General features: G+C 47.6%; 1 protein-coding gene across 1 annotated transcript in view; it reads right to left on the minus strand.

Moving 5' to 3' along the window:
- Nucleotides 1–627: 627 nt before the first annotated feature.
- Nucleotides 628–27,545, minus strand: part of DDX46 (DEAD-box helicase 46) — a 669,293-nt gene continuing 642,375 nt past the window's right edge. The window contains exons 22-23 of the mRNA XM_069199247.1: nucleotides 13,167–13,240; nucleotides 628–1,245 (exon numbers count right to left, since the gene is read on the minus strand). Coding sequence (XP_069055348.1) covers nucleotides 1,198–1,245; nucleotides 13,167–13,240 — 122 coding nt within the window. The 3' untranslated portion in view covers nucleotides 628–1,197. The remainder of the gene's footprint in view (nucleotides 1,246–13,166; nucleotides 13,241–27,545) is intronic.

Here is a 27,545-nt window from a genome sequence, read left to right on the forward strand (position 1 = left end):
TGCATACTTTTGCTGACTAGGATCCCCAACTCCCTTTTATGCAAAGACTACATTCTGGATGGATGCTCTTTATGCAAGGGTTTCCTTCTGGATGGCTTTCTGGGTACGCCTATGGCACTTACCCTGCCATGCGGCTTCTATAGAGCTGGAGAAACTGTTACATATGATTTAAAACTCCTTCAATATTAGCATACAGAACGTCTATACAGCTGTAGAATGTGTCCCTGTCATACCCATCTCCTTTCGTTCAACAGTGACCTCCAAACTCGTGTTTTTGTCCTCCCTCCATATTCCAGTTTGCCCCTACATCCTCGCACCCTCTTCAAGAGCACTGCTGACTACTGTAAAGTCTCTTTCCATCAGTACGCCAGACTGGGTGGGTGAGGGGCACAGGATTGAACTCAACAGAGATTAAGATTTGCTGCTGAGGTTTTTGATGTAAAAAAGTGAACCATAGATCCACTTTGGTGTCATTAAGAGAATCTAGAATTTCTTCCATGCAACCATAGAAAAACATTACATACATTTGTTACAAGTGTGCAACTATATTCTAAGAAAAGTTACAAATGAAAACGTCATTTAATTTGTCGTCAGATACACAATCAAAAAAATAAAACAAACATCAAATAGCTTGGTAGTCATTTATTTACACATTTCAACAACAACAAAATACTGATTCTTATATGCTAAAACATGTACATAAGACATAAAAGTTATCCATCATACGTTCTGCTTTAAACATATGATGAATGTTTTAAAAACATTTTGACTGTACATTCCAACACTTCAGTCCATGATTTCAATGTACTCTGACAAAATACAGAGTTGAATTGTCAGACTAACTTCAATCATACTCTAAAAAGGTTCTATTCTTCTCAAAGGTCAGTCTACTGCCATGACTAAGAAACATTTTATTCAATGTTTATACCTTGAAAATTTTACACAACCTTCACTATTATGCCAAACATCTGCTTGTGCACTCACAAAGATAGTTCAGCAAAGATAGCTCAGCAAGAAAAACATTGCAAGCGTTTGGATTCAAACAAAAACCTTTTTCTTGTGTTTTTTTCTTGTAAAAGTAGGCAAGACTAAACAAAACACAAATATATTTTAATGTACAATAAACAATATAAAAAAGATAAATTTCACAACAGTTTGATATGTCAGCAGTTGGTAGACATACAATGCCACTCGTGTTTACAGCACTTTGTATCTTCCTTTGTTTGTCGGCTGGTATGAATTTTGCTGGAATAAAAAGAAAATACAAGTTGTAAGGCTATTTTAGGACATTTTCCTATAGAGGCAACTTAACAACATGCCACGAACTATAAAGCTTTCACAGCCTTATTAGGTGCCTGCAGTCTCCATTTTGAATCCGCAAGATATGGTATATTTCTTGTTGCATTGTGCATACCAGGTAATGAAACAATCTTTCTGACAGTGCCAATTAGGGCTATAATCAGAGGGTAGTTAAGATTTGGTCCTAAACTTGCAGGATTAAGTCGCACATATTCATAGAAACATCTTGTCAGTGGTGCCCCTTGTGAACAAGCACTTTGACTACTACAAAGTCTGTCACAAACTTGCAAACAGAAGTTTAAAAACGTGAGAAACTCTTGTGGCCACTGGCCACCTGTTTGAAATGTCATCCACCAAAGTTAATTTTACTCACAATCATACAGAAAAGATAATTTGTACAGCCAATGTTCAAATGGGAAGCAAAACACTAATGACATTTATCAACATTGACCTCTACAGGGGGGCGTGACCAAGATGGCAATTAAGACGGACTGAGCTCCGTGCCCGGCCCATCAAAATCCTACCCAACAGACAAAACCCAGAGCAACAACATGGGGCGTCCTGTGAGCGGTACTCGCCAGGCCACAGTCGATCAGAAGACCACGGTGGGCCTGAGAACACAGGGAGGCCTTCTGTGTGGTAAGGGAGACTCCTACTCCATTCGCCGCCCGCTCCCGTCCTTTGAGCCGAGGAATGGGCAACATACCGGGCTGGTGGGGCTGATCCAGCAGAGACAAACTGCAGGAACCGCCTGCCTGTCGGAAGGGGGGCATTTGCAGCAGGGACTACGTAGTAGCTGGGGCCACACGAGGCAAGCTCCTCGTGAACGGCTGCAACTGGAGGTCCGGACCGGGAGAGGATCCAACTGCGACCTGAGAGGACGCCCGACAGTAGGCCAGAGAGCATGAAAGGCCCCTGCATGCAGGATGAGAGCAGGACGTGGAAAGCCTGACTTCGCCAATGGAATCGCACCGGGGCGAGGGGATACAAGGGACTCCCTGCGGAATACCAACGGACGCATGGCTGTCGCCCCCGGGCTGTGGAGTACCGGCGTGGGCGTGGTCGGCGGGGAGCAGCACTGAGAAGGTTCCCGCGCTCTTGCCAGTTCAGCGCATTGTGGCTGGTGGAGCGGGTGCACATAGAGGTGAGCCTATGAGGCAGAAAGCCCGGATCGCCGGTGGGACAGAGCCGGAGGCAAGGGGCTCATTGCCGCAACATACAGGCTGCCCAGATGCCACATTTGCCGCTGACTCTTATGGGAGCTGGGGGGAGGGGAAAGGAGGGGTGGGTGGGTTGTAGGGGGGGATTTAAACCAAACCTCACCATAACTGGGGGCGACTGGCTTCAATACCACCGACTGAGTGTGTGTGTGTGTGTTGGGGGGTTACCCTGTTCCCCGCTGAGGGCTATGGGTATAACTGCACCAGTAGTCCGCTTGTGTGGAACATCAGCACAAAGTACAGAATACTGAAGGCCTAGACATTACTGGATATCCCAGAATAAAGGACATATAGAGACATGCATACTACCACAGCACGAGCACTGGCACAGTAAAAGACATTGGGACCCCTGGCACAGAGAGGAGTAGGGGTCATGGCCTAATACCATAAGATAGAACTACATCTCATGGCCTGAACACTGCCCCATTTGAGAGGGGGGCTCCCTGGGTGGGCTCGAAGTAGTGTTAAAGTGCTGGACGGATACTGACCTCTATATCATGGCTAAAGATAAATACCCAAAACCACAGAGATAGGGGAAACTCGACCGCTACACCAAAACAAGGACTCCCCTCCAAAGGAGACCCCCACCACCAATGCCTGACAACGCTACCCTCCTTCCGGCAATCCACGCTTCCAGAGAATTACTGGGAGGTAAAGTGGGAGAGATATGCACAGAGGTGCAGTTGCTGCGCCAAGACCCTTGCACGGAAGCAAGGACTTCCGAACTGGAGGACACAGTGACGGATCTATGCAAGGTAGAGACTGAAGCCAAGGTATCAGCGAAAGGACCACTGTGGAGACTGGATGAAGCAGAGAACCGAGACTGATGCAGTAACCTGCGTTTTGTGGGGCTATCGAAGGAGTGGAAGGCATGGACATGTTAAGATTTCTGGACAAGTGACTACGTATCAATTTTCCATCTGAGAAATTCTTCACATGCTTCATCATAGAAAGGGCTCACCAGGACCTGGGAAGCAAACCTCCACCTGGAGATTGCCTACCCGTGTACCGAGCCCCCCCCCCCCTCACCCCCCACCCAAAGGACAGTAATAACCTGCTTCCTCAACTACCAAGACCGCAATATGATCCTTACGGAGGCACAGAAAATGGGAGAAGTCTGCCATGAGAACTCAAAATTCCTAATTTTTCCTGAATACTGTAGAGAGGTAGAGAACAAAGACGTACTTTTGATTCAGTAAAAGCAAAATTGAGAGATCTTAACTTAAAATACATGGTAATGTTGTCAGCTAAACTAAATGTCATGTTCCAAGGAGAGTCCTTCTTTAAAAAAACAAAGGGGGTGTGGTCGTGGCTCAAAGAACATCCGAGCCTGCAGAAGACACATAACAAAACCCCAGAGATGGATCCCTATAAGAGGGAGGGAGCCAGACCCCAAGCAAAGAGGAAGATAAGAAGGAGAGATAGCCAGGACCAATTGCAGATAAGGGAAACCTTACGGCTTGAGCGCAGTGCGTTGAGAAAACTCTGACATGGAGGAAGACAGGCCCGCAGCTGGACAAGAGAATGGGGCAAAGACGCAGGTGGAGTCCTCCACCAATGACACAGGAGGGGAAGATATGGACACTAACATGGGGCCAGATACTCCACACCCCCTTGCAAGAGCCAGTGAAGCAGTAGAAATGGACCAGGAGGGCGTACTCTTAGACAGCACGACTTTGTGTCCAGTTGTGGACTTGTGAGGACAAATTTGGATGAACAGGGAGCCGAGCAGCGAAGATGTAGACTAATAATGGGCCCTGCCTAACCCATGTAGGACGAGCTCAGAGAATGTTAAATAGAATGTTTGAGTGGGACTATACAAGTGTATTGGTTGTGTGCTCACAGTAAGTGTGGGATTTCATTTGTGATTTTAAAAAGTATTTGTTGGGTGAGCTGCAGGCCCCCTCGAATTCTCTTACAACTTGTTATGGCACAGCTCTCGAGTATTAACGCTGGTGGGAGTTGTTGGGGGCAGGGGAGGGGGATAGTTTGCTTAAGTTTAACCAAAGTTCTCTTTACAGGATTGAGGGCAAGCACAAGAAAGGAATGTGAAAATAATCCTCAGTAGAGTAATGCTACCACCGCTGATAGGCATACATGGCACAAACTGAACAAGTGGGTAGTTTCACACTGTGCATATTAACATGGAACGTTAACAACCTCGACAACAAAATTAATGGGGGCCTAGTAATGCAATACATAAAATGTCTAACGCCAGATGTATTCCTACAGGAAACACATCTGCAGGGCACTCACTGTAAATTCCTCAGCAGAGGAGCTTACTTGACCATAGCACATGCCGGCTTTACTAAGGGGGCAAGGTGGGTAGCTATCCCTATTAGGAAAAACCTCCCATTCATGATAGCTCAAACGTGGGTGGACCCCTTAAGGTGATACATGGGAGCACAGGGCATCTTAGGCCATTACCACAATCACCCTATTAAGTATCTATGCCCTTCGAAACTGTAAACCTCCACTATGACCCATGTCTCTGATATCCTACTGGACTCCACTTCCACAATCCATATGGTAGGAGGTGACTTCAATGATGTAATGGACCCGAAGCTGTACCGCTCCAGAGCCTCCTCCATTGGCTCTCACCCAACACCACAGGCAATTCACAGAGGGGATGGGATTGTAAGATATATGGTGAAGTCTTCACCCCACCATACTTGTAGGAAAGTGCCCTTGTTGGCATGGTTACTTTCTGCCTGATATTCATGCCAACTTGACAGTGTGTGCTGGGATCCTGCTAACCAGGCGGCAGCACCAGTGTTTTTTTCCAAAAACTGTACCATTGTTATCACAATTGGCACACCCCTGGCACATAGTTAAGTCCCTTATAAAAGGTACCCATGGTACCAAGGGCCCTGAGGTCAGGGAAGGTGCCCAAGGCCTCAGGGCACTCCAACTAGTGAAGATGCACCCCCCGACAAAGCCCCACTTTTGGCTGCAATTCCAGTGAGAACATTAGGGAAAATAAGGAGTGACCACCTCAGCTGGGACCCCCCCCCCCCCTAAGGTGTCCAGAGCTGAGATAACCCCCCCCCCTCCTTGCAAAATCCTCCATCATAGTTTGGAGGATGGGGACCAATAGGGTTAGGTCTGTGTCCCCTCGCTAAAGGGAGAGAACACAGGAAGGATGTAGCCACCCTCAGGGACAGTAGCCATTGGCTACTGCCCTCTCACCCCTTTAATGCCCCTAAATCCAGGATGTAAGGACTACTCTGAACCTAGTTTGTCAGATTCCTGGCGACCTCACAAGAAGAAAGGACAGCTAAGCTGATCCCTAGCAGAGGAGACTGAAGATGTAAAATGACTTGGCCCCAGCCCCACTGGCCTGTCTCCAGCTTCAAAAGCCCTGCAAAAAGGTGATGCATCCTGTAGGACCAGCAACCTCTAAAAAGCCTCCGGAGGACTGCCTGTACCCCAGAGGACCACAAACTCCTGTGGACAGCGGCCCTGTCCAATAAGAAACTCCATCCAAGGACTCCAGAGCCTCCCTGGATCCGCAAGTCCTGTCCACTCTGCACCAGACGCCCACGACCCATGTCCAGGTGGCCCAATCAACTTGAGCTGGTTCCAGGTGATTCTGAGCAAGTGCCCTCCCTGGGTTGACCCCTCCTGTCCACCATGACGATGCCTGCAGCCTGAATCTGGAGGACCCCCTCCCCCCGACGGCGACAGAACCAGAAGAAGATTCCTGATTACAAAGGGTACCCCTGCATCCGCTGCTCCCTGGTCTTGGGGAATTTGACCTTCGGTGCAGCAACGTCCAGCAGGCGGCCCCACTCATTGTCCAGCCTTTGGTTTCCTGGAACCGACTCCCTGGACTTCACCTGCAACATCCTTGTGGCCCACCCATAGGAAAGCATTGGGAGCCTGAAGCTGTGTTTGCACCCTGCACCGGGCTGACCCCGCACTGTGCTTGGTGCTGATCAATTGCCTCTGTGTGTACAACAAATGCTTTGCACTACCCTTTGATAGGCCTAACTGCTCAACCACACTACCAAAAAAGAGAGCATTAGAATTATCTACTTGAGCCTCTGTGCACGCTATATCTCATTTTGATACAGTATATATAGAGCCAGCTTTCTACAGTATGTCAATACTCTTACTTCTCTGGGGCACAATGTGTGTATTCAATGCAGAAAGGTATGGGGAGGGAGGTGCAAAGTGCAGAATATATGGCAAGAGGTCTGTAAGATCACTCACCATTGCTGGTCCAGATGGGAGGCATGGGGACAGAAGGAGGGGGGGACTAGGGGGTGGAAATTGAACGTGTGGGACCTGAAAGACAAGGAACTAACCAAGGGGGTCCGGGCAGAAATCACTCTCTTTTTTGAAGAAAATAAAGAGTTGGTCCAATCTAAAATTACACTGTAGGAGGCTTTCTAAACAGTGCTCTGAGACCAGACACAAAACAGGATTGCACAGAGAAAAAGGCATGAGATCAATGAACTGGAAAGCCTTGAGGAACAGATCTTACAACTAGAAAATACATTGGGTACGCCACTGAACCCCCTGGCCCTAAGACAAATAGCGGCCCTCCAATTTGAATATAGGGACCTAGCACAGCAAGGGGCCAAAAAAACAAATGATGGCTGCTCTACACCGCCTCTACCAGATGGGGGATAATGCTTGATGCCTGTTAGCATGGTTGAGTAAAGCAGAATGGGAAGCCCGGTGGGTACATAGCATAACTGGCCCTAGCGGGGAACAATATGATACAGATGACCATATTGTCAGGGAATTTGCCCGCCACTTCTGGGAGAGGCACCTCCAGGATGTAGAGGCCATGCCTAGAAACCATCCCCACTCCAGTCCTGGAGGATGAAGCTAGGGAATCCCTTAAAGAAGGCATACCACTGCCTGAGTTGCAAGCTGCGGTTGCAAAACTCCGTAGGAGGAAGATTCCCTGATCAAACGGTATCCCGACCTAATTGTATAAGAAATACCTGAACCTCCTTGCCTTATATCTGCTAAGCATGCTGCAGGAGGTGGGGGAACGAGGAAAACTACCCCCGGACCCAAAAGATAAATGTGACTCTTATCGTCCCATCTCCTTGATCAATGTGAAAACCAAAATACAGGCCACGATTCTGGCCACACATCTGTTGCAGATTATTACAACGTTGATCCACCTTGATCAATCAGGCTTTTTGCTCGGAAGGTCAACACGTTTCAATCACGGGCGAACGCACAATTGGTTGAACACAGTACACACAAGACAGGCACCCCATCGTGTCCTATCATTAAACGGTGAGAAGGCATTCAATGCTGTGCACTGGATGTTCCTAGAACAGACTTTGATAAAATTAAGATTTGGCAGCATGTTCCGGAACTGGGTTGCGATCCTGTAATGCAACCCGGTAGTGGCAGTCAAAACTAATGGAAAAATGTCCACAGACTTTCCAATATGCAGGGGAACAAGACAGTGGTTCCCCCCTCTCCCCGCTCCTGTTTGCCTTAACGATGGAGTTGCTGGCATGCAAGATCCATCTACACCAAGCCTTAGTGGGATTCCGTGCCCCCAGGGAACATGATACACAAGGATAGAACATCTTCCTTCAGGCAACTGATATCCTAGTATATGATGCTAAACCGACGACAACTATCCCTGCGATATTCCAGGTCCTGGAGAAATATGGAAACTACGCAGGATACTAAATAGATTGGGAGAAGTCAGTACTATACACCCTCAAGAGGTTGCTGGGTAGCCTGTGGCTACCAATGGGACTTCGGTGGTCAGAAGAGGGCTTCAAGTATTTGGGAATATTTAAGACAATACAGAGGGAACTGTGTTTACACAGGAAGATAAGTTGGGTATTGTTCGAATTCCAAACGGATGACACGTGCTGGAGAGGCCTTCGTTATCCATAGTGGGACAGGCAGCCATGTTCAAAATGATTACCTTACCCAAATTAAAATATGTTTTTCAAAACACCTACGACCCGATGCCCCAGGGGATATTCACTAAGGTCAATAGAGAACTGACAACACTATTATGGGACAGGAAACACCTGCATATCTCTCTTAAGACCATGCATAGAAATCAATATAACGGAGGCCTGGTGTAGGAAAGTACCCTCTTTCTTGGCATGGTTACTCCCATTTTCTGCCTGTTTGCAAGTGTGTTTGAATGTGTTCACTGGAACCTGCTAACCAAGACCCCAGTGATTATGCTCTCCCCCTTCTAACTTGGTAACTTGTACCATTTTCACCCCACACTTGGCATACTGGTGCCTCCACGTAAGTCCCTAGTATATGGTACAAAGATACCCAGGGCACTGGGGTACCAGGGGATCCCCATGGGCTGCAACGTGTATTACGCCAACCATAGGGAGCCCATGCAAAGTGTTCTTCAAGGGCGCCATTGCAGCCTGCGTGAAAGGGTGTATGCACCCTTTTTCATTACAGGTCACTGCACCAGGTCACTGTAAGTCACCCCTACGGGCAGGCTGAATGTACCTGTGTGTGAGGGCACCCCTGCACTGTCAGAGGAAGCCCCATGAACTCGGTGCCATTTTCATGGACTTCGTGAGTGTGGGAACGCCATTTTATGCATTTACTGGATACAGGTCACTGTGTCCAGCTACATAATGGTAACTTCAAACTTGGGCATGTTTGGTATCAAACATGTCGGAAGCATACCCCAATACTGTTGCCAGTATTAGTTGTATGATTCCATGCACTCTAAGGGCTCCTTAGAGGACCCCCCAGTATTGCTCATACTAGCCTTTCAGGGTTTAGCAAGAAGCCCGCGCTGCTGCCACCCTCCAGAGAGGTTTCTGCCCTCCTGCTGCTTGATCAACTCAGACAGGGGAAGGCAGAACAAAGTGTGTCTTGTGGGAGAGAGAGGCAACACCCTCTCCCTTGGAAATAGGTGTTACATGGTCTGGGAGGGGTAGCCTCCCCAAGCCACTGGTGTGCTTTGAAGGGCATGTTTGGTGCCCTCCTAGCATAAACCGGTTTGCACCAGTCCAGGGACTCCTGGTAGCTGCTCTGGCGTGAAACTGGACAAAGGAAAGGGGAGCAACCACTCCCTGTCCATCACCACCCCAGGGATGATGCCCAGATTTCCTTCAGGTGGCCACTTGATTCTGCCATCTTGATAACAAGATGTGAAGAGGTCCCTGGGAACATCTGAGTGGTCAAGTCAGGCAGGTGACTTCAGTAACCCCCTCTGATAGGTGGTCACCATGCAAAGTGACTAAACCCCCTCTTGGGGATATTTAGGGACTTCCTTGCGGGTGAGTCCCCAGATTCAGCATTCAAGACTCCACCAGGACTCTTCTGCAACAACCTTTTCTGCTCCTGGCCACCGGAACCACAACTGGACACTTCAGGAACTGACAAGACTGCAACACTGGAGACGACCTTGCCTTGCAACATTGTTTCTCTGACTCCTTCTAGCAACTGCAACATTTCCACAGCTGTGCATCTTCTGGTGTCATAAAGACTCCAGCTGCACCAAGAAGCAAGACTGAATCTCCCTTGGAGTGAAGGAGTCACTCCGTTGCATCTGCAGGCACCTACAGCAACGTCATCCTGCTGCATGGATCTGCCCTCCTCCGGAACTGCATGGATCCTGCAACACAAATGGAGGTCCTACGTAGTCCCCTTGGTCCTCTCTGCGCCCAGTCCATTTTGGGAGACTGTGAGCCCTTGCCTCTCCTTTCAGGGCAGTACCCCTGTGCACCGCGACACTTGCAGCAACCAAAGCTTGTTGACTCCAACACCAAGGGATCTTCAGGCTCCAAGTAGCCCTGGCCTCTTGCACTTCATTCTTCCAAGTACAGTCTCCTCTCTGCTGCTCCAGCGATGAGCGTCTCCTCTCCAGGTGTGCTAATTGGACCGCACTGCAACTTACAGGCCCAGGGGACTCAACCCAAGGAGGAGAGTCCGAGGTGACCCTCAGCAGCTGGTAGAGTCACAAGAAGAGGAGGAGCCCCCACAGGCAGCAGGTACAGGAGTCACTGAGAGACCTTTTCAGCACAGCTGGAGAAGAGTCCCATGTCGCTGGAGCAGCAGGAAGGAGACTGTGCTTGCAGGTAGTGCTGGAGGCCGGGGCTACATGGTGCCTGCAGATCCCTTGGAGGAGGAACAAACAAGCCTGGGTAGCTGCAAGAGTTGCAGTGCACAGGGTTACTTGTTCTGTGTTGAGAGGCAAGGGCCTACTGTCTCCAAAGTTGGACAGCTGGTAGAGGAGACCAAGGGGACCACTCCAGACCACCACCTGTGATGCAGGATCCACGCAGTTGGTGCCTGCGGATGCAGGGGAGTGACTCCTTCACTCCAAGGGAGATTCTTTCTTGCTTCTTGTGCAGGCTGAACCCTTGTCGCCCTCGGAGGATGCACAGCCAGGGAAATGTTGCAATTGCTGGAAGAAGTCAAAGAAACAATGTTGCAGAGCGGAGTTGTCGCTGGAGTTGCAGATTGTTGGTTCGTGGAGGGTCCAGTTGCAGTCCCGATGGCCAGAAGCTGAACTAAATGATGCAGAAAAATCCTGCTGGAAACTTGCATGTCGAATCTGAAGACCCACAATGGGAGGGAGTCCCTAAATAGTCCGGTAAGGGGGATTGGTCACCTAGCTGGGTGACCACCTACAGGAGTGGGCTGTGACATCACCTGCCTGCCTGGTCACTCAGATGCTCCCAGGGGCTTCTGCCCACCTTGGATTCAAGATGGCAGAAACAAATGGCCAACTGGAGGCGCTTTGGGCACCAACCCCAGAGAATCGATGGACAGGTGTGTGGTCACTGTCCAGTTTCACGTCAAAGCAGGGACCAGGGGTCCCTGGACGAGTGCAAACCAGTTTACGCAAGGAGGGCAACAAATGTGCCCTTCAAAGCATACCCATGGCTTGGGGAGGCTAACCCTCCCAAGCCATGTAACACCTATTTCCAAAGGGAAAGGGTGTTGCCTCTCTCTCCCAAAGGAAATCCTTTGTTCTGCCTTCCTCTGCTTGAGCTGGTTAAGCAGCAGGACTGCAGAAACCGGTCTGAGGGGTGGCAGCAGAGCGGGATGCCTGGAAACCCCCAGAAGACTGGTAGTAACACTTCTGGGGGTCTTCTAAGGAGCCCCAGAGTGCATAGAATCATACAACCAATACGGGGCACACTATTGCAGTATGATTCCGACATGTTTGATACCAAACATGCCCAGGTTCAGAGTTACTATTATGTAGCTGGACACAATGTCCAGTACACAGGTAAAATGGCTTTTCCGCACTTACGAGGTCAAGGGAAATGGAACTGGAGTTCGTAGGGCACCTCTGCTTATGCATGGGTGCCCCCACACACAGGTACCTGCACCCTACCCTCTGGGCTAGGAGGGCCTGCCTTAGGCATGACTTACAGTGACATGGTGTAGTGGCCTGTAGTGGAAGGGTGCATGCACCTTTTCACGCAGGATGCAATGGCAGGCCTGCAGACACATTTTGCATGTGCTTCCATGGGTAGCATAACACATGCTGTAGCCCATGGGGAACCCCTGGTGCCCCAGTTCCCTGGGTACCATATACTAGGGACTTATATGGGGGCACCAGTATGCTAATTGGGGGTGTGCTAAGTCCTAAGAAACCAAATTTAGAGGAACAGAGCAGTCACTGGGGGTCCTGGTTAGCAGGATCCCAGTGAACACAGTCAAAATACACTGACAGCAGGAAAAAAGTGGGGGGTAACCATGCCAAAAAAGAGGGTACTTTCCTACAGATACAAAAATTGTAAGGGAATGCCATAAGCCAGTGCTTAATTTGTGTATATATATATTTTTTTTTTAAATGAAGTGGTAGGGGCCAAGGTATTTCACACCAGCCACTGCAGCTAGGAAAAAACCCACGTCACTTTAAATGTAGGATTAGGTCAGAGTTATATCTTTTTCGTAAGATATAATAAATACTTATATGCTCCACAAATTATTATTATTATTTTTTTAGCAAAAAAAAAAAAAAAAACACACAAACCGCTCACAATGTGCTGGATTCTCATAAATCTGTGCTGGTATTTACAAATAAATGCCAGTGCTGAGCACAGGCAAACACCGGCAGAAATAAAGCACTGCCATAAGCAGTACAGATACAGACGTGGGCCCGTACACCAATTAGGTGATCTGGATGAGTAGATAGGGATGCTGCAAATGTATTGCACATGGTTTTCATGTTGATATGAAGAATTTACATCAACACTGTATGTAGCGGTTTCTCCGTGTGTGTCAATATATTCCAAAGTATTCAGCAGGAGAAGCATAAAGATTCATAATAAAGATTTGTCAAAGTGAAGCTATTTTCAATAAAGTTTTCTAATCTCAAACATTCTGTTTGACAAAATGTACTACAAAATGCACCAATGTTCACGTAAAAATAAAGAAAAACCACACAATTATCCTAGGGACAGCTTGCTGACCCATCTCTCCCTCCCTGGACTTAAGGACACTGGAGCTAGCTGTCTTAAGTGCTTGCTTTGTTCGCATAGTAGCTTGTTCTTTGCTTTACTGATACATGACATGTGTAACGTGTGGATGGATACATTTCACTGCTGTACATAAAAAAATATAAACGTGGATTACATGACGATGTCACACTTCACCGTTAGAAAATGGTTTAATAAAACTCCCTAAAAACAAAAATACATCTAAGAAACTTACCAATCTAATAAGTTCTTCTTTTATAAGCCTGGTGATTTCTGCTTTGGCTTTTTGCACTGCTAGTTCATTGGCACCTAAAGGGGGAAAACACATTGATCACACTTAAGAGACTAAATGAAAGATATACAAACGCTGTGCTTTATTTATGAACAGTAGTTGCTTCTGTTTGAAATCACACAAACGTGTTTCACTTCACTGTATACACATTTAGTATTGTAATATTTTCCTAAATGACAGCTTAGTATGCTTTGGAGGGTATATTTTTATTGTTTCTTTATTGACATGAGTTCAAAAGTCACAATGTACTGTTGTACAGTGGTGTACAGTATTGCAATACAATACCTTGAGAATGATAGCATCAACTGGAGTATTAACACTCAGATGTTAGGGAGTGCGCTGCAGCATGAAAGGGGGGAAATCTGTGACGTGGAGCAGGATTTCAGTAAGTTTTAAGGGGATAGGATCTGTAATGTGAATGACTGGACAAGTTACTTATCTTGGGTAACACCTTATCTGGTAGAGACAATACCTACCCTTGCATAGATATCCAAGCAATACCATCCCTGGAGCTGGGTCTGCAAACCCATTTCATACTAGAAAGTCCTGCAAGACTGAACAGGCAAAGTACCCGTCCCTACAGACCTGACTTTCTAGGCAGTATTGTGCAGAGATGCCCATGTTGCCTCCTGACAGATGGCAAGACTAGAACTCCACGTGCTAACAGTGGCCTGTGCTCTAAATCCGGTAGAATGAGCATGCAAACCCTCAGGGGTTGCTTTTTGGCCAGGGCGTAGCAGGTCTTAATACAGAATATGACCCATCTGGAGATGGTTCACTTCTGCACTGCCTGACCTTTCTTTGCACCCACATAACCTACAAAGAATTGGTTATCCACTTGGAACTCTTTTGTACGAATAAGGTAGAACATCAATGCTCTTTTTGGGTCCAGGCCCAGGAGTCTTTCCACTTCCTTAGAAGGATGTGGGGGGTGCATAAAAAGTAGGCAAGGTAATAAATACATGAAAGGGCGTAATCATTTTTGGCAGAAAAGAGGTCCTAGTGAAAAGCACCACTTTGTCAGGATAGATGGAAAGATAGGGCGGCTTAGATGACAATGCCTGCAGCTCACTCACACTGTGGGCAGATCTGATGGCCACAAGGAAAGTTGTTTTCAAAGTGAGAAGCCTGCGAGGACAACTGTGGAGAGTCTCGAAAGGAGTGCACATCAGAACATCAGAAAGGGATCCCATTGGGGTATTATGAATGAGGATGGAGGAAAAAAGATGTGTAAGGCCTTTAAGGAACCTAGGTACAATAGGGTACTTAAACAAGGAAGGTTGATCAGGGTCAACAGATTTGTCTGTGCACATGCCACAACTTGCTTCTAATGGCAGACATACACCATTTTGATGGAAGGACGCCTGGCTGCCAAGATTACATTACAGAGGAGAGAAAGGTCAGAGGCTGTCAACTGTCGCTGGTTCATCTCCACACAACAAGGTGCAGAGTGGACATGTTTGGGTGCAGAACCCTCCCCTGCTCCTGCAACAGAAGATTCTCCCCAAGGGGTACTCTGATCATAGGATCGATGGACATGCTCAGCAACTCAGGATAACTGTCTCTCCGTGCCCAGTCCGGAGCCCCAAGAATTACTTGGGCCCAGTCGTTCTTGATTTTCTGGAGAACTCTGAGCAGTAGAAGTTTAGGCTAAAATGCGAACAGGAGGCCTGAGTTTTACTCAAGACAAAAAGTGCCTCAGAGCGATTGCTGCCTTGGAAACTCCAACGCATGAAACTGCTGAGTGTTCTCGTGAAGGCTAACAGATCTAACCAAGGAGTTCTTCTGCTCTGGTGTTCAGAGATCCCACCAGGTCTTGAACTAGTAACCAAGGAGTTCTTCTGCTCTGGTGTTCAGAGATCCCACCAGGTCTTGAACTACTAGCAATATACCCTGCTGTTCCACCCACATCCAAAGACGCAGAGCCTCTTAAGAAATGGTACACGACCCCACCCTGCTTGTTGGGAGTACCACACATTGGTGGTGTTGTCTGTGAACACCTGCACCACCCTTCCCTGGACAGAGGGAAGAAAGGCTTTCAATGCCAGCCAGATTGCACGGAGCTCCAACAGGTTAATGTGGACTCCGGGTTCCGCCAGAGACCAGATACCTCTGATCCCCATCTCTCCCAGATCGCCATCCCATCTCAGGAGTGACTCACCTATCACTACTCTCAGATCTGGATGGGAGAGGGATCTGCTAATTGTGGTTCGTTACTCACCAGTGCAAATCTTTTGCAGTTCCCTCAGAGATCTGGACTTTGTCATAGAGATTCCCCATATGCTGTCAGGTCCGACTGCAGAACCCGTGTATGCCACCTGGCATGTGTCAAAAGCAGGATGCAGGAGGCCATGAGACCCAACAACCTCAGAGTCATTCTCACTGAAATCCATCATAGAGGCTGAAACATATGTATGACAGCCTGAGTATCCTAGATTCGCCACTCAGGATGATAAGCCCGAAACTGCACTGTGCGCAGAACAGCTCAGATGAGAGGGAGCTTTTGAGAGGGAGTGAGTTGCGACTTCAGCAGGTTTATAGTGATCCACAGCGAATGCACGAGGGCCACCGTAGTCTGGAGGTGGGAGATGACAGTCTGGGGAGAGCTTGCCTTCAACAGCCAGTTTTCGAAATGGGGGAAGACTGAAACCCCTGATCTCCGCAGATGAGCTGCAACCACTTCAATCACCTGGCTGACCACCTGAGGGGTGCTGGTAAGGCCAAACGGAACCACAGCCAACTAAAGGTGCTTGTCACCCTGACCACATCTGAGGTGGGTCATCAGTGCCAATGATGTCCCCCTGGGTCCACCCCTGCCAGACTCAACGCCTGCAGCCTCAACACACAGGACCCCCTGACCGCGAGTGCTCCTGGATGTGAAAACCAGATGCCTGAAGACACCCCTGCATCCTTCGCCCCGGGCACAGGAGAAGAACGCCAAAGGTGCACCTACGTCCCCGAGCATTCCTAGTCTACTACCTATCTGCATGTTATCCCTGACTGACTTTCTAGCCAGAGCCTGCAGCTCGTCTTCACGGGTACCAAACTCCCATAGGAAACTATTGGGCACCCTATGCCTTACTGCACCTCTGCACCTGGCCACCCCAGTGCTGCCCAGTGTGACCTGTTGGTGTGGTTCTAATCAGTGCCCAGTACTTACCTTTGCTCTCCGAGCTCGACCTCGTAAGTCGTTGTTAACCCTGTGTTTGCTGAACACTGTTTTTCCTCCATAGGATAACACTGAGAAAACTGTGAAAATTGCATTATTGATTTTTGAAACTGCAAAGTATTTATGCTTAAAATTCTACTTACCCGAATATGAAGTTCTTGGGTTTGTAACATATATACAAAAATTATTATTATTCTAAATTGGCTTTGGATTTATTCTTTAAGTGTCTCATTTATTGCCTCTGATACACCTAGCTGCTCGCCCACACTACCATAAAATACAGCCACTGGACTCTCTGAACGAGGTTCCTTCAGTGAGGGCATCATTGAATGGGAGTGGAGCTTCTGAGCTGGAAATTCCTTGTGGCCACACCTCTGTCAAGAGATCAGCCACAGTAGGGTGAGAACCGATGCCCGTATCTGGCAAAGCATCCAGTCCGCTGGCCTCACCCAAGTCTGTACGCCAGTCGAACTCTTCAAGGGGCTGGTATTCTAAAGGGTTCAGAGAACCCTCCCATTCACCCTCGAAGCCTAACCCATAGTAAAGGGCACAGGTCACTCTGGTCCCGGAAAATCGGGAAGGCAGCCAGTTAGCTCAGGCTCTGCAGAACAAGCCCTAGAACGTGGAGACTCTTGTCAGCCGAGAAGAAGCCAAAGAACACTTCAACTTCTTGGACTTCTTCTTATGCCTCGCCTTACCGGATTGCCCCAATGACTTGGAGTGGGACGAAGATGATGGGGAAGCCCGTAACTGATCCAGACTCCTTCCACTCGACTGAGATCTGAGTTGAGCATCGGGCTGCAAACAGCTTCAGGGACTTCTCCTTCAAAAGCCTTTAGATTCATGACCTGACACTTGGAGCATGACTTCGGGTCATGGCTCCCCTTCCTTCTCCAAAGACGCACATGGTGCAGATCTGCCAGAGGCATCGCCTGATGACAGGATCCACAGATCTTAAAGCCGGTCTTTCTGGAGGGCATTCCTCGACACACTGTAAGTAGAATATTCTTATAAAAAAAAAAAAAAAAAAGTTGACAAAGTCAAAAGAAGCCAGTCAAAAACTGACTGAGGAGTAGCTCTCTTCAAATCATTGCTTGCTGGTGCATAATGTTAAGAACTGAGGTCGGTGCGCCAGGGTGGCGGTCTATATATGAACTGCGATGTCATTTCCGGCGCGGACACTGCTGCCAACAGACGTGGAGCTGATCGCCACCACCTAATAGCGTGCAGGGGTACTGCTCACAAAAATATTTTGGATCCAGTCTAATGGCTGGGGAGAAATGAAAGGTAAGGAATCTACAGCTAGAAGTCTCTATTATTATAAGTAAGATTAAGCCATTCAGGTCGTGAGAGGTCTGGTTTTGTGCTGCAACACTGGGGGTGTGCATGCAGTAGGCCGGGGTAAATATAGATGTGCGCCAGTAATCTATGGTGATTGTAAGTTTGACCATGTGTCCAGGGCAAGTAGTATTGTGTCTCTGCCTGTAATGTGTGTGCTCTGTTCTGCCCTACACAGTAGGTATCTATTAACATCATCCCCTGCCTGTGCCTAAGGTCAGAGCTCTATTTTCCAACCGTGAATCTTTAGGAGGCAGCTTTCCAGTCGATAACTACTGCACAATTTGCGAACAGCGTTGTCCTTCTTAGGGAGGGGCATCAGTCCTAAAAGACATGTTTTCAGTGTATTGATATGTAGTCTACCAGCCATGCATAAGTAGCTAACACATCTCTCTACAAAAGGACTGGAGTGTAAGGCATTGCCAGGTCATGTGAAAGAAGTCTGCCTTCTCTGTGTCGTATCTTGGTCATATATGGGAGGCAGTACTAACCTCCAGATGTAGTCTAGCTGGGGTCAGGTGGATCGTTGAACATCATTAAATTGCACCTGCATCCAGTTGGCATTTCTAGAAACATTAGGAATGCTGATTAAGACCGTGGACCAGTCACTGTCAAAAAGGTCATTCTGGAGATGCTGGCTCATTTAGTCCTGATCATTGTCACACAGCATTTTTCCATGCCTTAATGCACAATATACATTTGTGATCCACAACAGGATAGTTTTCAAGGCTCTATTACTCTCTGGTTCCCCCAAAATATTGCCCATTACCTGAAGGGTACAGGATGTGTTAAGAATTGTCCTGGCGGGAACTCATGTCTCATAGTTCTGCAAATGCATCAAACAACTGCCCTATATTCACAATAGAGGAGGCGTCCAATGCGGCTTGTTGCAGTTAGTTAGCCCCACCTTCATGAACCTGGGCAAACACAAACTGAGAGGGTCCAGCAAGTACGTGTTCCTGGGCTGAGGTCGATGAAGGTACTGAAACCATTAACAGCAGGCTACGCGGACTAGAGAACGTTAGGGTGTCCTTAGTGACATAATTGTTAGGCACTGTACTGAAATACAGTCAAGTTACTGCTCCACTGAATGCTTCCATGTCTTTCATTCACACTGCAAACAGAGCAGTGATCCAAGTTCTTTTCAGCAATGACACCTTCAGTAACTTTACTGGGTAGCAACAAGGAAATATTTATTTCAAGTAGATGCAACACAAGTTGTTTTTGACAGGCTGGGGAGACAATCTCACTAACATTTACCCTCATTCCCACTGAGGGCAGCCACAGGTGCCATAATTTGGGTTACATGGAGACTGACGGTGACAACCCATTAGCAGTACATGCCTATTCATCTGTACAGCTGTGGGAAGATTGCCTAATGGCTTTTAAGAGAACAAAAATCTTATACTTTACCCTTTGAGTGCGACATGGATAGAAACTGCTTCTGTGTTGTTTGTGATCAATAAGTTACTAAGCTTCTGCAACAGTCTATCTGTGGACATTCTCTTTAAATGCAGATTTCTTGTACTGTAAACTGCTGCAAGTGCCAGACTGCACTCAGAAACTCTAGTAATAGCTCCTGTGAACAGGCAAACGGAGCCATCAACTTCTAATGCGACTCTGTCGCACCTCCGGACATAACAGGACAGAGTGGTGTACTGCACACTGATGTCAGTTGTCTCCTTTTCATCATTCTGTAATGTTCTTTCTGGTGGATACGCTATTGTAGGAATCTGGCTCTCTTGATACTTCACTGATCTGTTTTATTGTTTTTGAAGGGGCCTGTTGGAGCCTGGTGGGATACTTTTCATTCATTATAACCTGCTGCTCGGGGACAGCAGACTGGCTTTTACTGCACCCGGCACCCCGCCCCTTTTATAATCACATGGGCACTTCAGCCCTTTATAGTCAGAAGATGACACGGATGCGGAGCGGACACGCCGCTAACGCGCAGCCCGTCTGCGCCTGTCCGTGTCTGTCCAGGACCAGGGACCAGAAACTCTGCGGCCTCAGGCAAATGAGATACTATTCTGGTCCCCAACTTTTGAACCTTAGGTCTAACTCCTGTAGGAGGGAGGAGATGTCCCTTCTTCCTCTCCCCCTTAGGTCAAGTTGGAAATGTCAAGCTTGTACTTGGACTACTGATTGCACACATTATGATGTTAGGGTGACGCACCCCCATGTGACTGGATCACAGTACACTCTGCAGGATGCTAGCATTAGTTCAGAGGTCCTTATTAAATGTGGTTTGATTAATACTCGGTCACTTACTAAACAGTCTTGAAATTGGGGAACTTCTAGACAGAAATTTGAATTACCTATTCATAACAGAGACTTGGGCTAAAGCGGACTCAGACCCTGACTTTGTAGCTGCTCTACCCTTGGGAAATGGGGTTGTAAGAGGGGACAGACAGGATAAAAAGGGCAGAGGGGTGGCAATCCTTTTCAAAAATTCACTGAGCTGCAACCTTGTTTCATTACAAGATAACCTCGATGTCTGCGAAGGTGCTCATTTCAAGATTAAAAAAGGAAATTCACCAAATTTCAAACGGCTATTATTATACAGCCCTCCTGGACCAAAAAAACGGTTCCTGGAGATCTGGGCCCAAATAATTGAACCCCTATTCCTGCTAGACCACAGCATTATTCTTGGTGACTTTAACTTCCACTTGGAAGATAGCGAGGATAAGGAAACCTTCACTCATTTAGACTTTATGTCCGGGTTGGGATGGACTCAGCTGGTTAGTCCTCCGACTCATCTAGCTGGCCATACTCTGGATAACATTTTCACTACAACTAAACTCTCATTATAGGGGAATGTAATCAACTAGATTGGACTGATCTCGTTTTAGATCATTCAAAAGGGCTGAAATGAATCTTTTCACCCTCACACTATGACGTATAGGAAGTGGGATCAGATAAAGAGTGAAGATCTTTCTGCCATTCTAGAGGCTACTCAGCAAGGGCATTTGGAAAAAAACTGGCCTCCTAGTTTCTGATTTTATTACCTGGATTAAGGATAGAATAGGTGGCCCCTTGGAGGGTAGTTCATCGCACATAGGGGACAGGAACGTCTGCCCCATGGTTCTCTCCTGAACTGAAGACTCTTCATTCAAAGGAACTACAGAAGACAGGAAAGGAAATGGAAACTCTATCATAGCCTATCGGAAAGTATCAAACTGAGGGAAATCAGAAACCAATATAAATTAGCCAATAGACAGGCTAAGACCGTTTATTTTTTTCAGAAACTTTTAAAGGCCTCAAATTCCCCCCCAAGAATTGTTTAAAACAGTTAAGACCCTCTCTACTCCTTCGGTCCCTCAAGGCTTAGATAACTCGCAATTTCTCTGTGATAGGATAGCTATCTTCTTTAAGGACAAGATCATCAAAATCCATTTCGCATTTCAGGACTCTCAATTACTTAGGAGAGACCACGACTTTGGTCCCTACCCAGAGCAGACTGAGCTTCCTACTCTAGAGAATTTTGCTCCACTAACTTGGAACAAATTAATGTCCTTCTATTTAGGATTCATTTAGGGTCCCCTGTCGATCCTTGCCCACCTAGGGTGTTTCAGCGGGTCTGTGACACGGTTTTAGGGCCATTGGAGAAGCTGAATGCAGAAGTGCTTGAACAATTGTTCCCATAAAGAAAAAACCCGGGGGTGACCCAGAAGACCTTAAGAATTTGCGCCCAATTGCTCTTCTACCCACACTAGCAAAAAGTTTAGAGAAACACTTAAATCAAGAGCTTACTTCATACTTGACAACTCATGAGGGCCTAGATAGATCCCAACACAGATTCCATAAACAACATAGCACGGAAACTGCCCTGCTGGCGACTACCGACTCAATCAGAAAACAGGTAGATGAAGGAGGGGGTGCAATTCTAATCCTGCTGGATCTGTTGGCGGCCTTTGATACAATCTCGCCCTTTAGATTAACTGACCGTCTTTCCCAGGTTGGATTGAGAGGACCAGCCTTATATGTACTAACATCTTTTTTACAGGATAGATCACTATTAGTTAAATGTGGTGATCATAATTCAGATCCATTTCAGCTCCCCTGTGGAGTTCCTCAGGGATTCTCTCTTAGCCCAACTTTGTTTAATTTGTATGTCACACCTTTAGCAGATCTGGTGCGTTCCTTTGGTTTTCAGGTGTCCTACTATGCTGATGACCCACAAATTATTGTCAATTTTTGAGGAAAGACTCAGGACATAGCTAAACAAATTTCAGTCCTGCATGGTAGGAGTAAATAACTGGATGGACTGTAACTGGCTTAAGATGAATGGAGAAAAAGCTGGGGTAATTATCTTTGGGGCTAACTCATCTATTTGGGATTCAAACTGGTGTCTGGAGTCATGTGGGACATTACCGGTCCCCTCAGCCACAGTTGAAAACCTTGGAATTGTTTGTGACTCTGCCTTATCCTTTGATACCCAGGTAAACAAAATTACCAATTCATGCATCTGGATCATTAACATGCTTAAGAAAACCCTCCCTTTTATACCTCGAGATCTGAGAGCAACGGTAGTTCTAGCCTTGACTGGATCCAGACTGGACTACTGTAATGCTCTATATCTTAACATCAATCAAGCATCACTAAATATGTTACAACTGATTCAGAATCAAAGTGCATGTCTGGTTCTGGGTTTGGACAAGCTTGCGTCTGCCAAAGATAGCTTGAAGGAACTCCATTGGCTAACGAGTAGGAAGCACATTACCTTTTAAACATTGTTTTTGGTTCACAAGTCCCTCTACTTATAGGGTCCTCATTCGCTTCTTCCATCTATTAAGTGGTTCATATCAGGCGGACCCTTCAATCAGCTGACCTCAAGTTAGCCTACGCTCCTAGGACTAAGAAATTGAAATGGAGGGGTCAGAGCTTTCTCAACAGCAGCAGTTAAACTATGGAATTCCCTTCCCTTTAAAATTAGGAATATCCCCTTCCTCTTACCTTTTCACAAACAACTCAAATGCGCTTTATCAAATACTCTATACATACATTCATATAGTGCACTAAAATGAAGTACACTGTGCAGAGTCCAGCGGATCCAAAAAAGTCTGCAGAGGTAGAAAGAGATGGGTCTAGTGCTCTTTTTGTGGTAGTGTGGGCGAGATGTTAGGCGTATCGAGTCGTGTTAAGAATTTGATGTATTCACAGAGGCAATAAATGAGACACACTCAAAGAATAAATCCTAGCCCAACTTAGAAAAATAACAGTTGCTTTTATATGCTTTTGACCAAAGAACTTCGCTATAAGGTCAGCAGTTTTTAAATTAGAAATAACTTCGCTGTTTCAAAAATCGACAGTGCAATTTTCAGAGTCTTCAATGATAACCTTTTGAAGGAAAACAAGAATGCAGTTTCACTGGTAAGTACACAACTTACAATCCCAGTCTTCAGGGTTTTAGACTGGTACCGGGCAAGATTCAAGTTGGTACCAAGAGTGGAGAGTGGGGTGGGCACAAGACAGCATCAAACTTACACCCTCAGCGGTAAAGGGGTGGCCGAGTGCTGAGTGCCAACACAGAGCCTGGCACCCAATGCTATCCAATGGAGACAGGGGGTATCCACTGAAGCGCTGCTTACAGGTGAGTAAAGTGGGGTCAAGGGTCGATCTCCTGGAGTTGAGGTGAGTATGAGGGGGGCCACAAGGCAGCATCAAACTTACACACTCAGTGGCACAGTGTTTGCCAGCTGCAGAGTGCCAACAAAGCGTCTGGTGCAGGCGGCTGTTTCGCAGTTCCTTAGGCAGATGTGTTTTTTTTTTGGACAGGTCTGCTGTCCACGCTTGTTCATTATTGAAGGCAGGCAGCCCTCCCAAGGCTTTGGAGGTCGCTGGGCGTCGGAACAAGTTGTCTTCTTGTGCAGGTTTTTAATAGGCTGCAGACAGGCCAGTAGGGCTGGGGCCAAGTCAGTTGTTGTCTTCAGTCTTCTCTGCTGGACGACTTCTGTTCTGTCTGGCTCTTCTTAGGTCGACATGAATCTGATTCTAGGGTGCCACCTAAATATTGAACTTAGTGGCATTACAGGGAGTGCCAGGTGGTAGCCAATGGGCTACTCACCTTTAGGGTGACTACACCCTTCCTTTGAGAAGTGGGCATAGCCCTAGCCCTAAAAGTTGTGTCCACTTCAGCTCATCTACCCTAGGGGTGGGACTGGCATGAAGTGGGCATGTCTCCTAATTTACCGAATTTTTCCGCCAGTCCTGCCACCAAAAGTAGGGTCAGGAACTGGGGGTCAGCCTCCTCCACCTTTTGGAGAGACCTGGGTCGCATTTCGAAGGCAACGTCTTTGAAGCACCCTGCCAGGAATTAAGTGGATGTCCGGTCTGGGAAGATGATGTATAGGAATTTATTGTAGATGCAAGTAGGTAGTTCAAATCCCAACGCCGATGGCGTTGTACAAAGTCCATGTATCCAGAAAGCCTGATGGTAATGGATGGCCAGAGTTACAATAGGAAGATCACATGTAACAAGAAGTCCATATAGCAAAACAGCCGATCACATGTAACAATAAGTCCATAGAGAAAAACAGCCTACATGTGTTTCGTCTTCAAGACTTTGTCAAGGCTTCCGAAAGTGCAGAACATATATAAAGATATGGTTGAACCATACAACGTATCAACTATTGATTCCCGACGCGACCGGCACGGGTGGTGTTTACCAGAACTCTAAGGCTTATCAGGGCCAATATTCATTTCTCCAGCACCATTTGACTTCTCCTAAAAGATCTATGACCTCCAGCAGTACGCTGTATGGTTCAACCATATCTTTATATATGTTCTACACTTCGGAAGCCTTGGCCTTCGGCTGTTTTGCTATATGGACTTCTTGTTACATGTGATCTTCCTATTGTAACTTTGACCATCCATTACCATCGGGCTTTCTGGATACATGGACTTTTTGTACAACGCAATCTTTGTGATTGGGATTTGAACTACCTACTTGCATCTACAATACATTCCTATACATCATCTTCCGAGACCGGACATCCACTTAATTCCTGAACATTATTCGGATCTACAATACGGGTGTGCCCTGGCCATTCTTCTTTTGTACCCCACAAAGAGTTGGTCATCCACCCGGAACTCTTTAGTGCGGTCAAGATAGAACGATAACGCTCTTTTTGGGTCCAGCCGATGGAGACGCTCCTCTTCCTTAGAGGGATGCGGTGGTACAAAGAAGGTGGGCAAGGTGATACTTTGACCCAGATGGAAAGGGGTCACCACCTTGGGGAGGAAAGAGGCACGAGTTCTGAGAACCACTTTTTCAGGAAACATTGTGAGATCCAGCGGTTTTGATGACAAAGCCTGTAGCTCACTCACTCTTCTGGCAGATGTAATTACCACCAGAAAAGCTGTCTTAATAGTGAGCAGCCGAAGAGGCCAGTTATGTAAGGGCTCGAAGGGAGCACACATAAGGAAGGTAAGAACCAGATTAAGGTCCCACTGGGGCATAACGAAAGGCACAGGGGGGGAACAAATGCACAAGCCCCTTAAAAAATCTCTGTACTATAGGTGATTTAAACAAAGATGGTTGATCGGGCAACTGAAGAAAGGCCGATAAGGCTGCCAGATAGCCCTTGAGAGTCCCTAAGGAGGAACCCTGCTGGGCGAGAGACAATACAAACAAAAGGATGTTAGACAGAGAAGAAGAAAGTGGATCAATAGACCTCTCTGTACAATATGAAACAAAACATTTCCAACGTCAGGCGTAGATCGACTTAGTAGAGGGACACCTGGCTGCCAGAAGGACATCACACACCTCGGGAGGGAGGTCATAAACCATCAACTGTCGCCGCTCAATCTCCACGCATGAAGGCGCAGAGTTGACAGGTTCGGGTGGAGAACCTTCCCCTGTTGCTGCGACAGAAGATCCTCCCGAAGAGGCAGCCTGATTGGAGGACCGATGCTCATTTTGAGAAGCTCTGGATACCAAACTCTCCGTGCCCAATCCAGAGCCACTAGAATTACCTGGGCCCAGTCGTTCTTGATTTTCTTGAGAAGAAGTGGCATAGGCGGAAAGGAGTACAGAAGGCCTGAACTCCACTCGCGACAGAAAGCGTCGCCTAGCGATAGCCCCCTTGGAAACTCCAACGCGCAAAACTACTGACATTGCGTGATCTATACGGAGGCGAACAGATCTAACCAAGGCTCTCCCCACTGCAAAAAGAGTCCTTGCGCCACCTCCGGATGGAGACACCATTCGTGATTCTCTAAGCATTTTCGGCTGAGCTCGTCCGCCCTGGCATTCAGAGAACCTGCCAGGTGTTGAACCACCAGGGTCATGCCCTGATGTTCCAGCCATGTCCAGAGACGTAAAGCCTCTTGACAAAGGGTCCACGACCCCACACCGCCCTGCTTGTTGCAGTACCACATTGCGGTAGTGTAGTCCGTGAATACCTGCACCACCTTCCCTTTCACAACAGGAAGAAATGCTTTTAATGCTAGTCAGATCGCCCGATACTCTGGCAAGTTGATGTGGAGCCCAGATTCCGCCGGAGACCAGTGACCTCTGGCCTCCACCTCTCCCAGATGGCCGCCCCATCCCAGAAGTGACGCATCTGTCACTACTGTGAGATCTGGTTGGGGAAGGGAGAGGAGTCTGCCTTTGACCCAATCGCAGTTCACTAAACACCACTGCAGATCCTTTGCAGTCCCCTCCGAGATCTGAACCACGTCAGTAAGATTTCCCTGATACTGTGCCCATTGGAACTTCAGGTCCTAATGCAGAGCCCTCATGCGCCATCTGGCATGCTTGACCAACAGGATGCAGGAAGCCATGAGTCCCAACAGCCTCAGAGTCTGTCTCTCCGAAATCCAGGATAGAGGCCGAAACATCGGTATCATAACCTGAATACCCTGGACCCGCTGTTCGGGAGGATAAGCCCGATACTGCACTGTGTCCAGAACAGCTCCAATGAAAGTGAGCTTCTGAGAGGGAGTCAGGTGTGACTACGGGATATTTATAGTGAACCCCAGCGAATGCAGGAGGTCTGCCGTCGTCTGGAGGTGGGTGACGAGAGCCTGGCGCATAGAAGCCTTCAGCAGCCAATCGTCTAGGTAGGGGAAGACTGAAATCTCTGACCTGCGCAGATGAGCTGCCACCACCGCCATCACCTTTGTGAACACCCGAGGGGCACTGGGGAGCAGAAGGGAAGGCACCACGGGAAGTAGAGGCTTGGACAACCAAGCTCTCAGGAGTGGGGTGTTGAGTCAGGAAACTAGGGTCGCTCGGAGCGGGTCTATGGCGGCGGCCAACCATCCTATTCATAGGAGCCCCTGTGCTGGGTTTGTACCATGTACCCAGAAGGACGTCTAAGAGCCTCATTGAAGGGCAACATCGGCTGATACTGTCGCCCCCGGCTGAAGCACTTCTGTCAGGATATTCGTCCTGACTGGCACCGTAGGTAAATCTAGGTCCAAGACCTCAGCTGCCCTACGCACCACAATAGAAAATGAAGCACCCTCCTCCGAAGCCACATTAGGAGGAGACGGCTCCAAAGAACTGCGCTCGGAACGTCAACGTTCCACAGACGCCTCATCGGACGACGGGCCTGGCGAAGACGAAGTCCGCTTAGACTTCTTATTCTTCTTGTGCCTCTTATCTCCAGATGACCTTGAATGCAAGGAAGAGGACTTGGGGCTCCGGGAGCGGTGCCGCAACCTCCTCCTAATGAGGCACCAGGCAGGGCTGCCCCCGTCACCTTTGTTTGGTCTGGCCATGTAGAATGAGAATGTTTATCCTGGCATGATAGTAGGAAAGCAGACCCACCATATTGCGTTATACGCAGACAATTTTTTGTGCTCTT

Source organism: Pleurodeles waltl, chromosome 7, assembly GCF_031143425.1.
Source record: "Pleurodeles waltl isolate 20211129_DDA chromosome 7, aPleWal1.hap1.20221129, whole genome shotgun sequence".
In the NCBI taxonomy this organism is placed as follows: Eukaryota; Metazoa; Chordata; class Amphibia; order Caudata; family Salamandridae; genus Pleurodeles; species Pleurodeles waltl.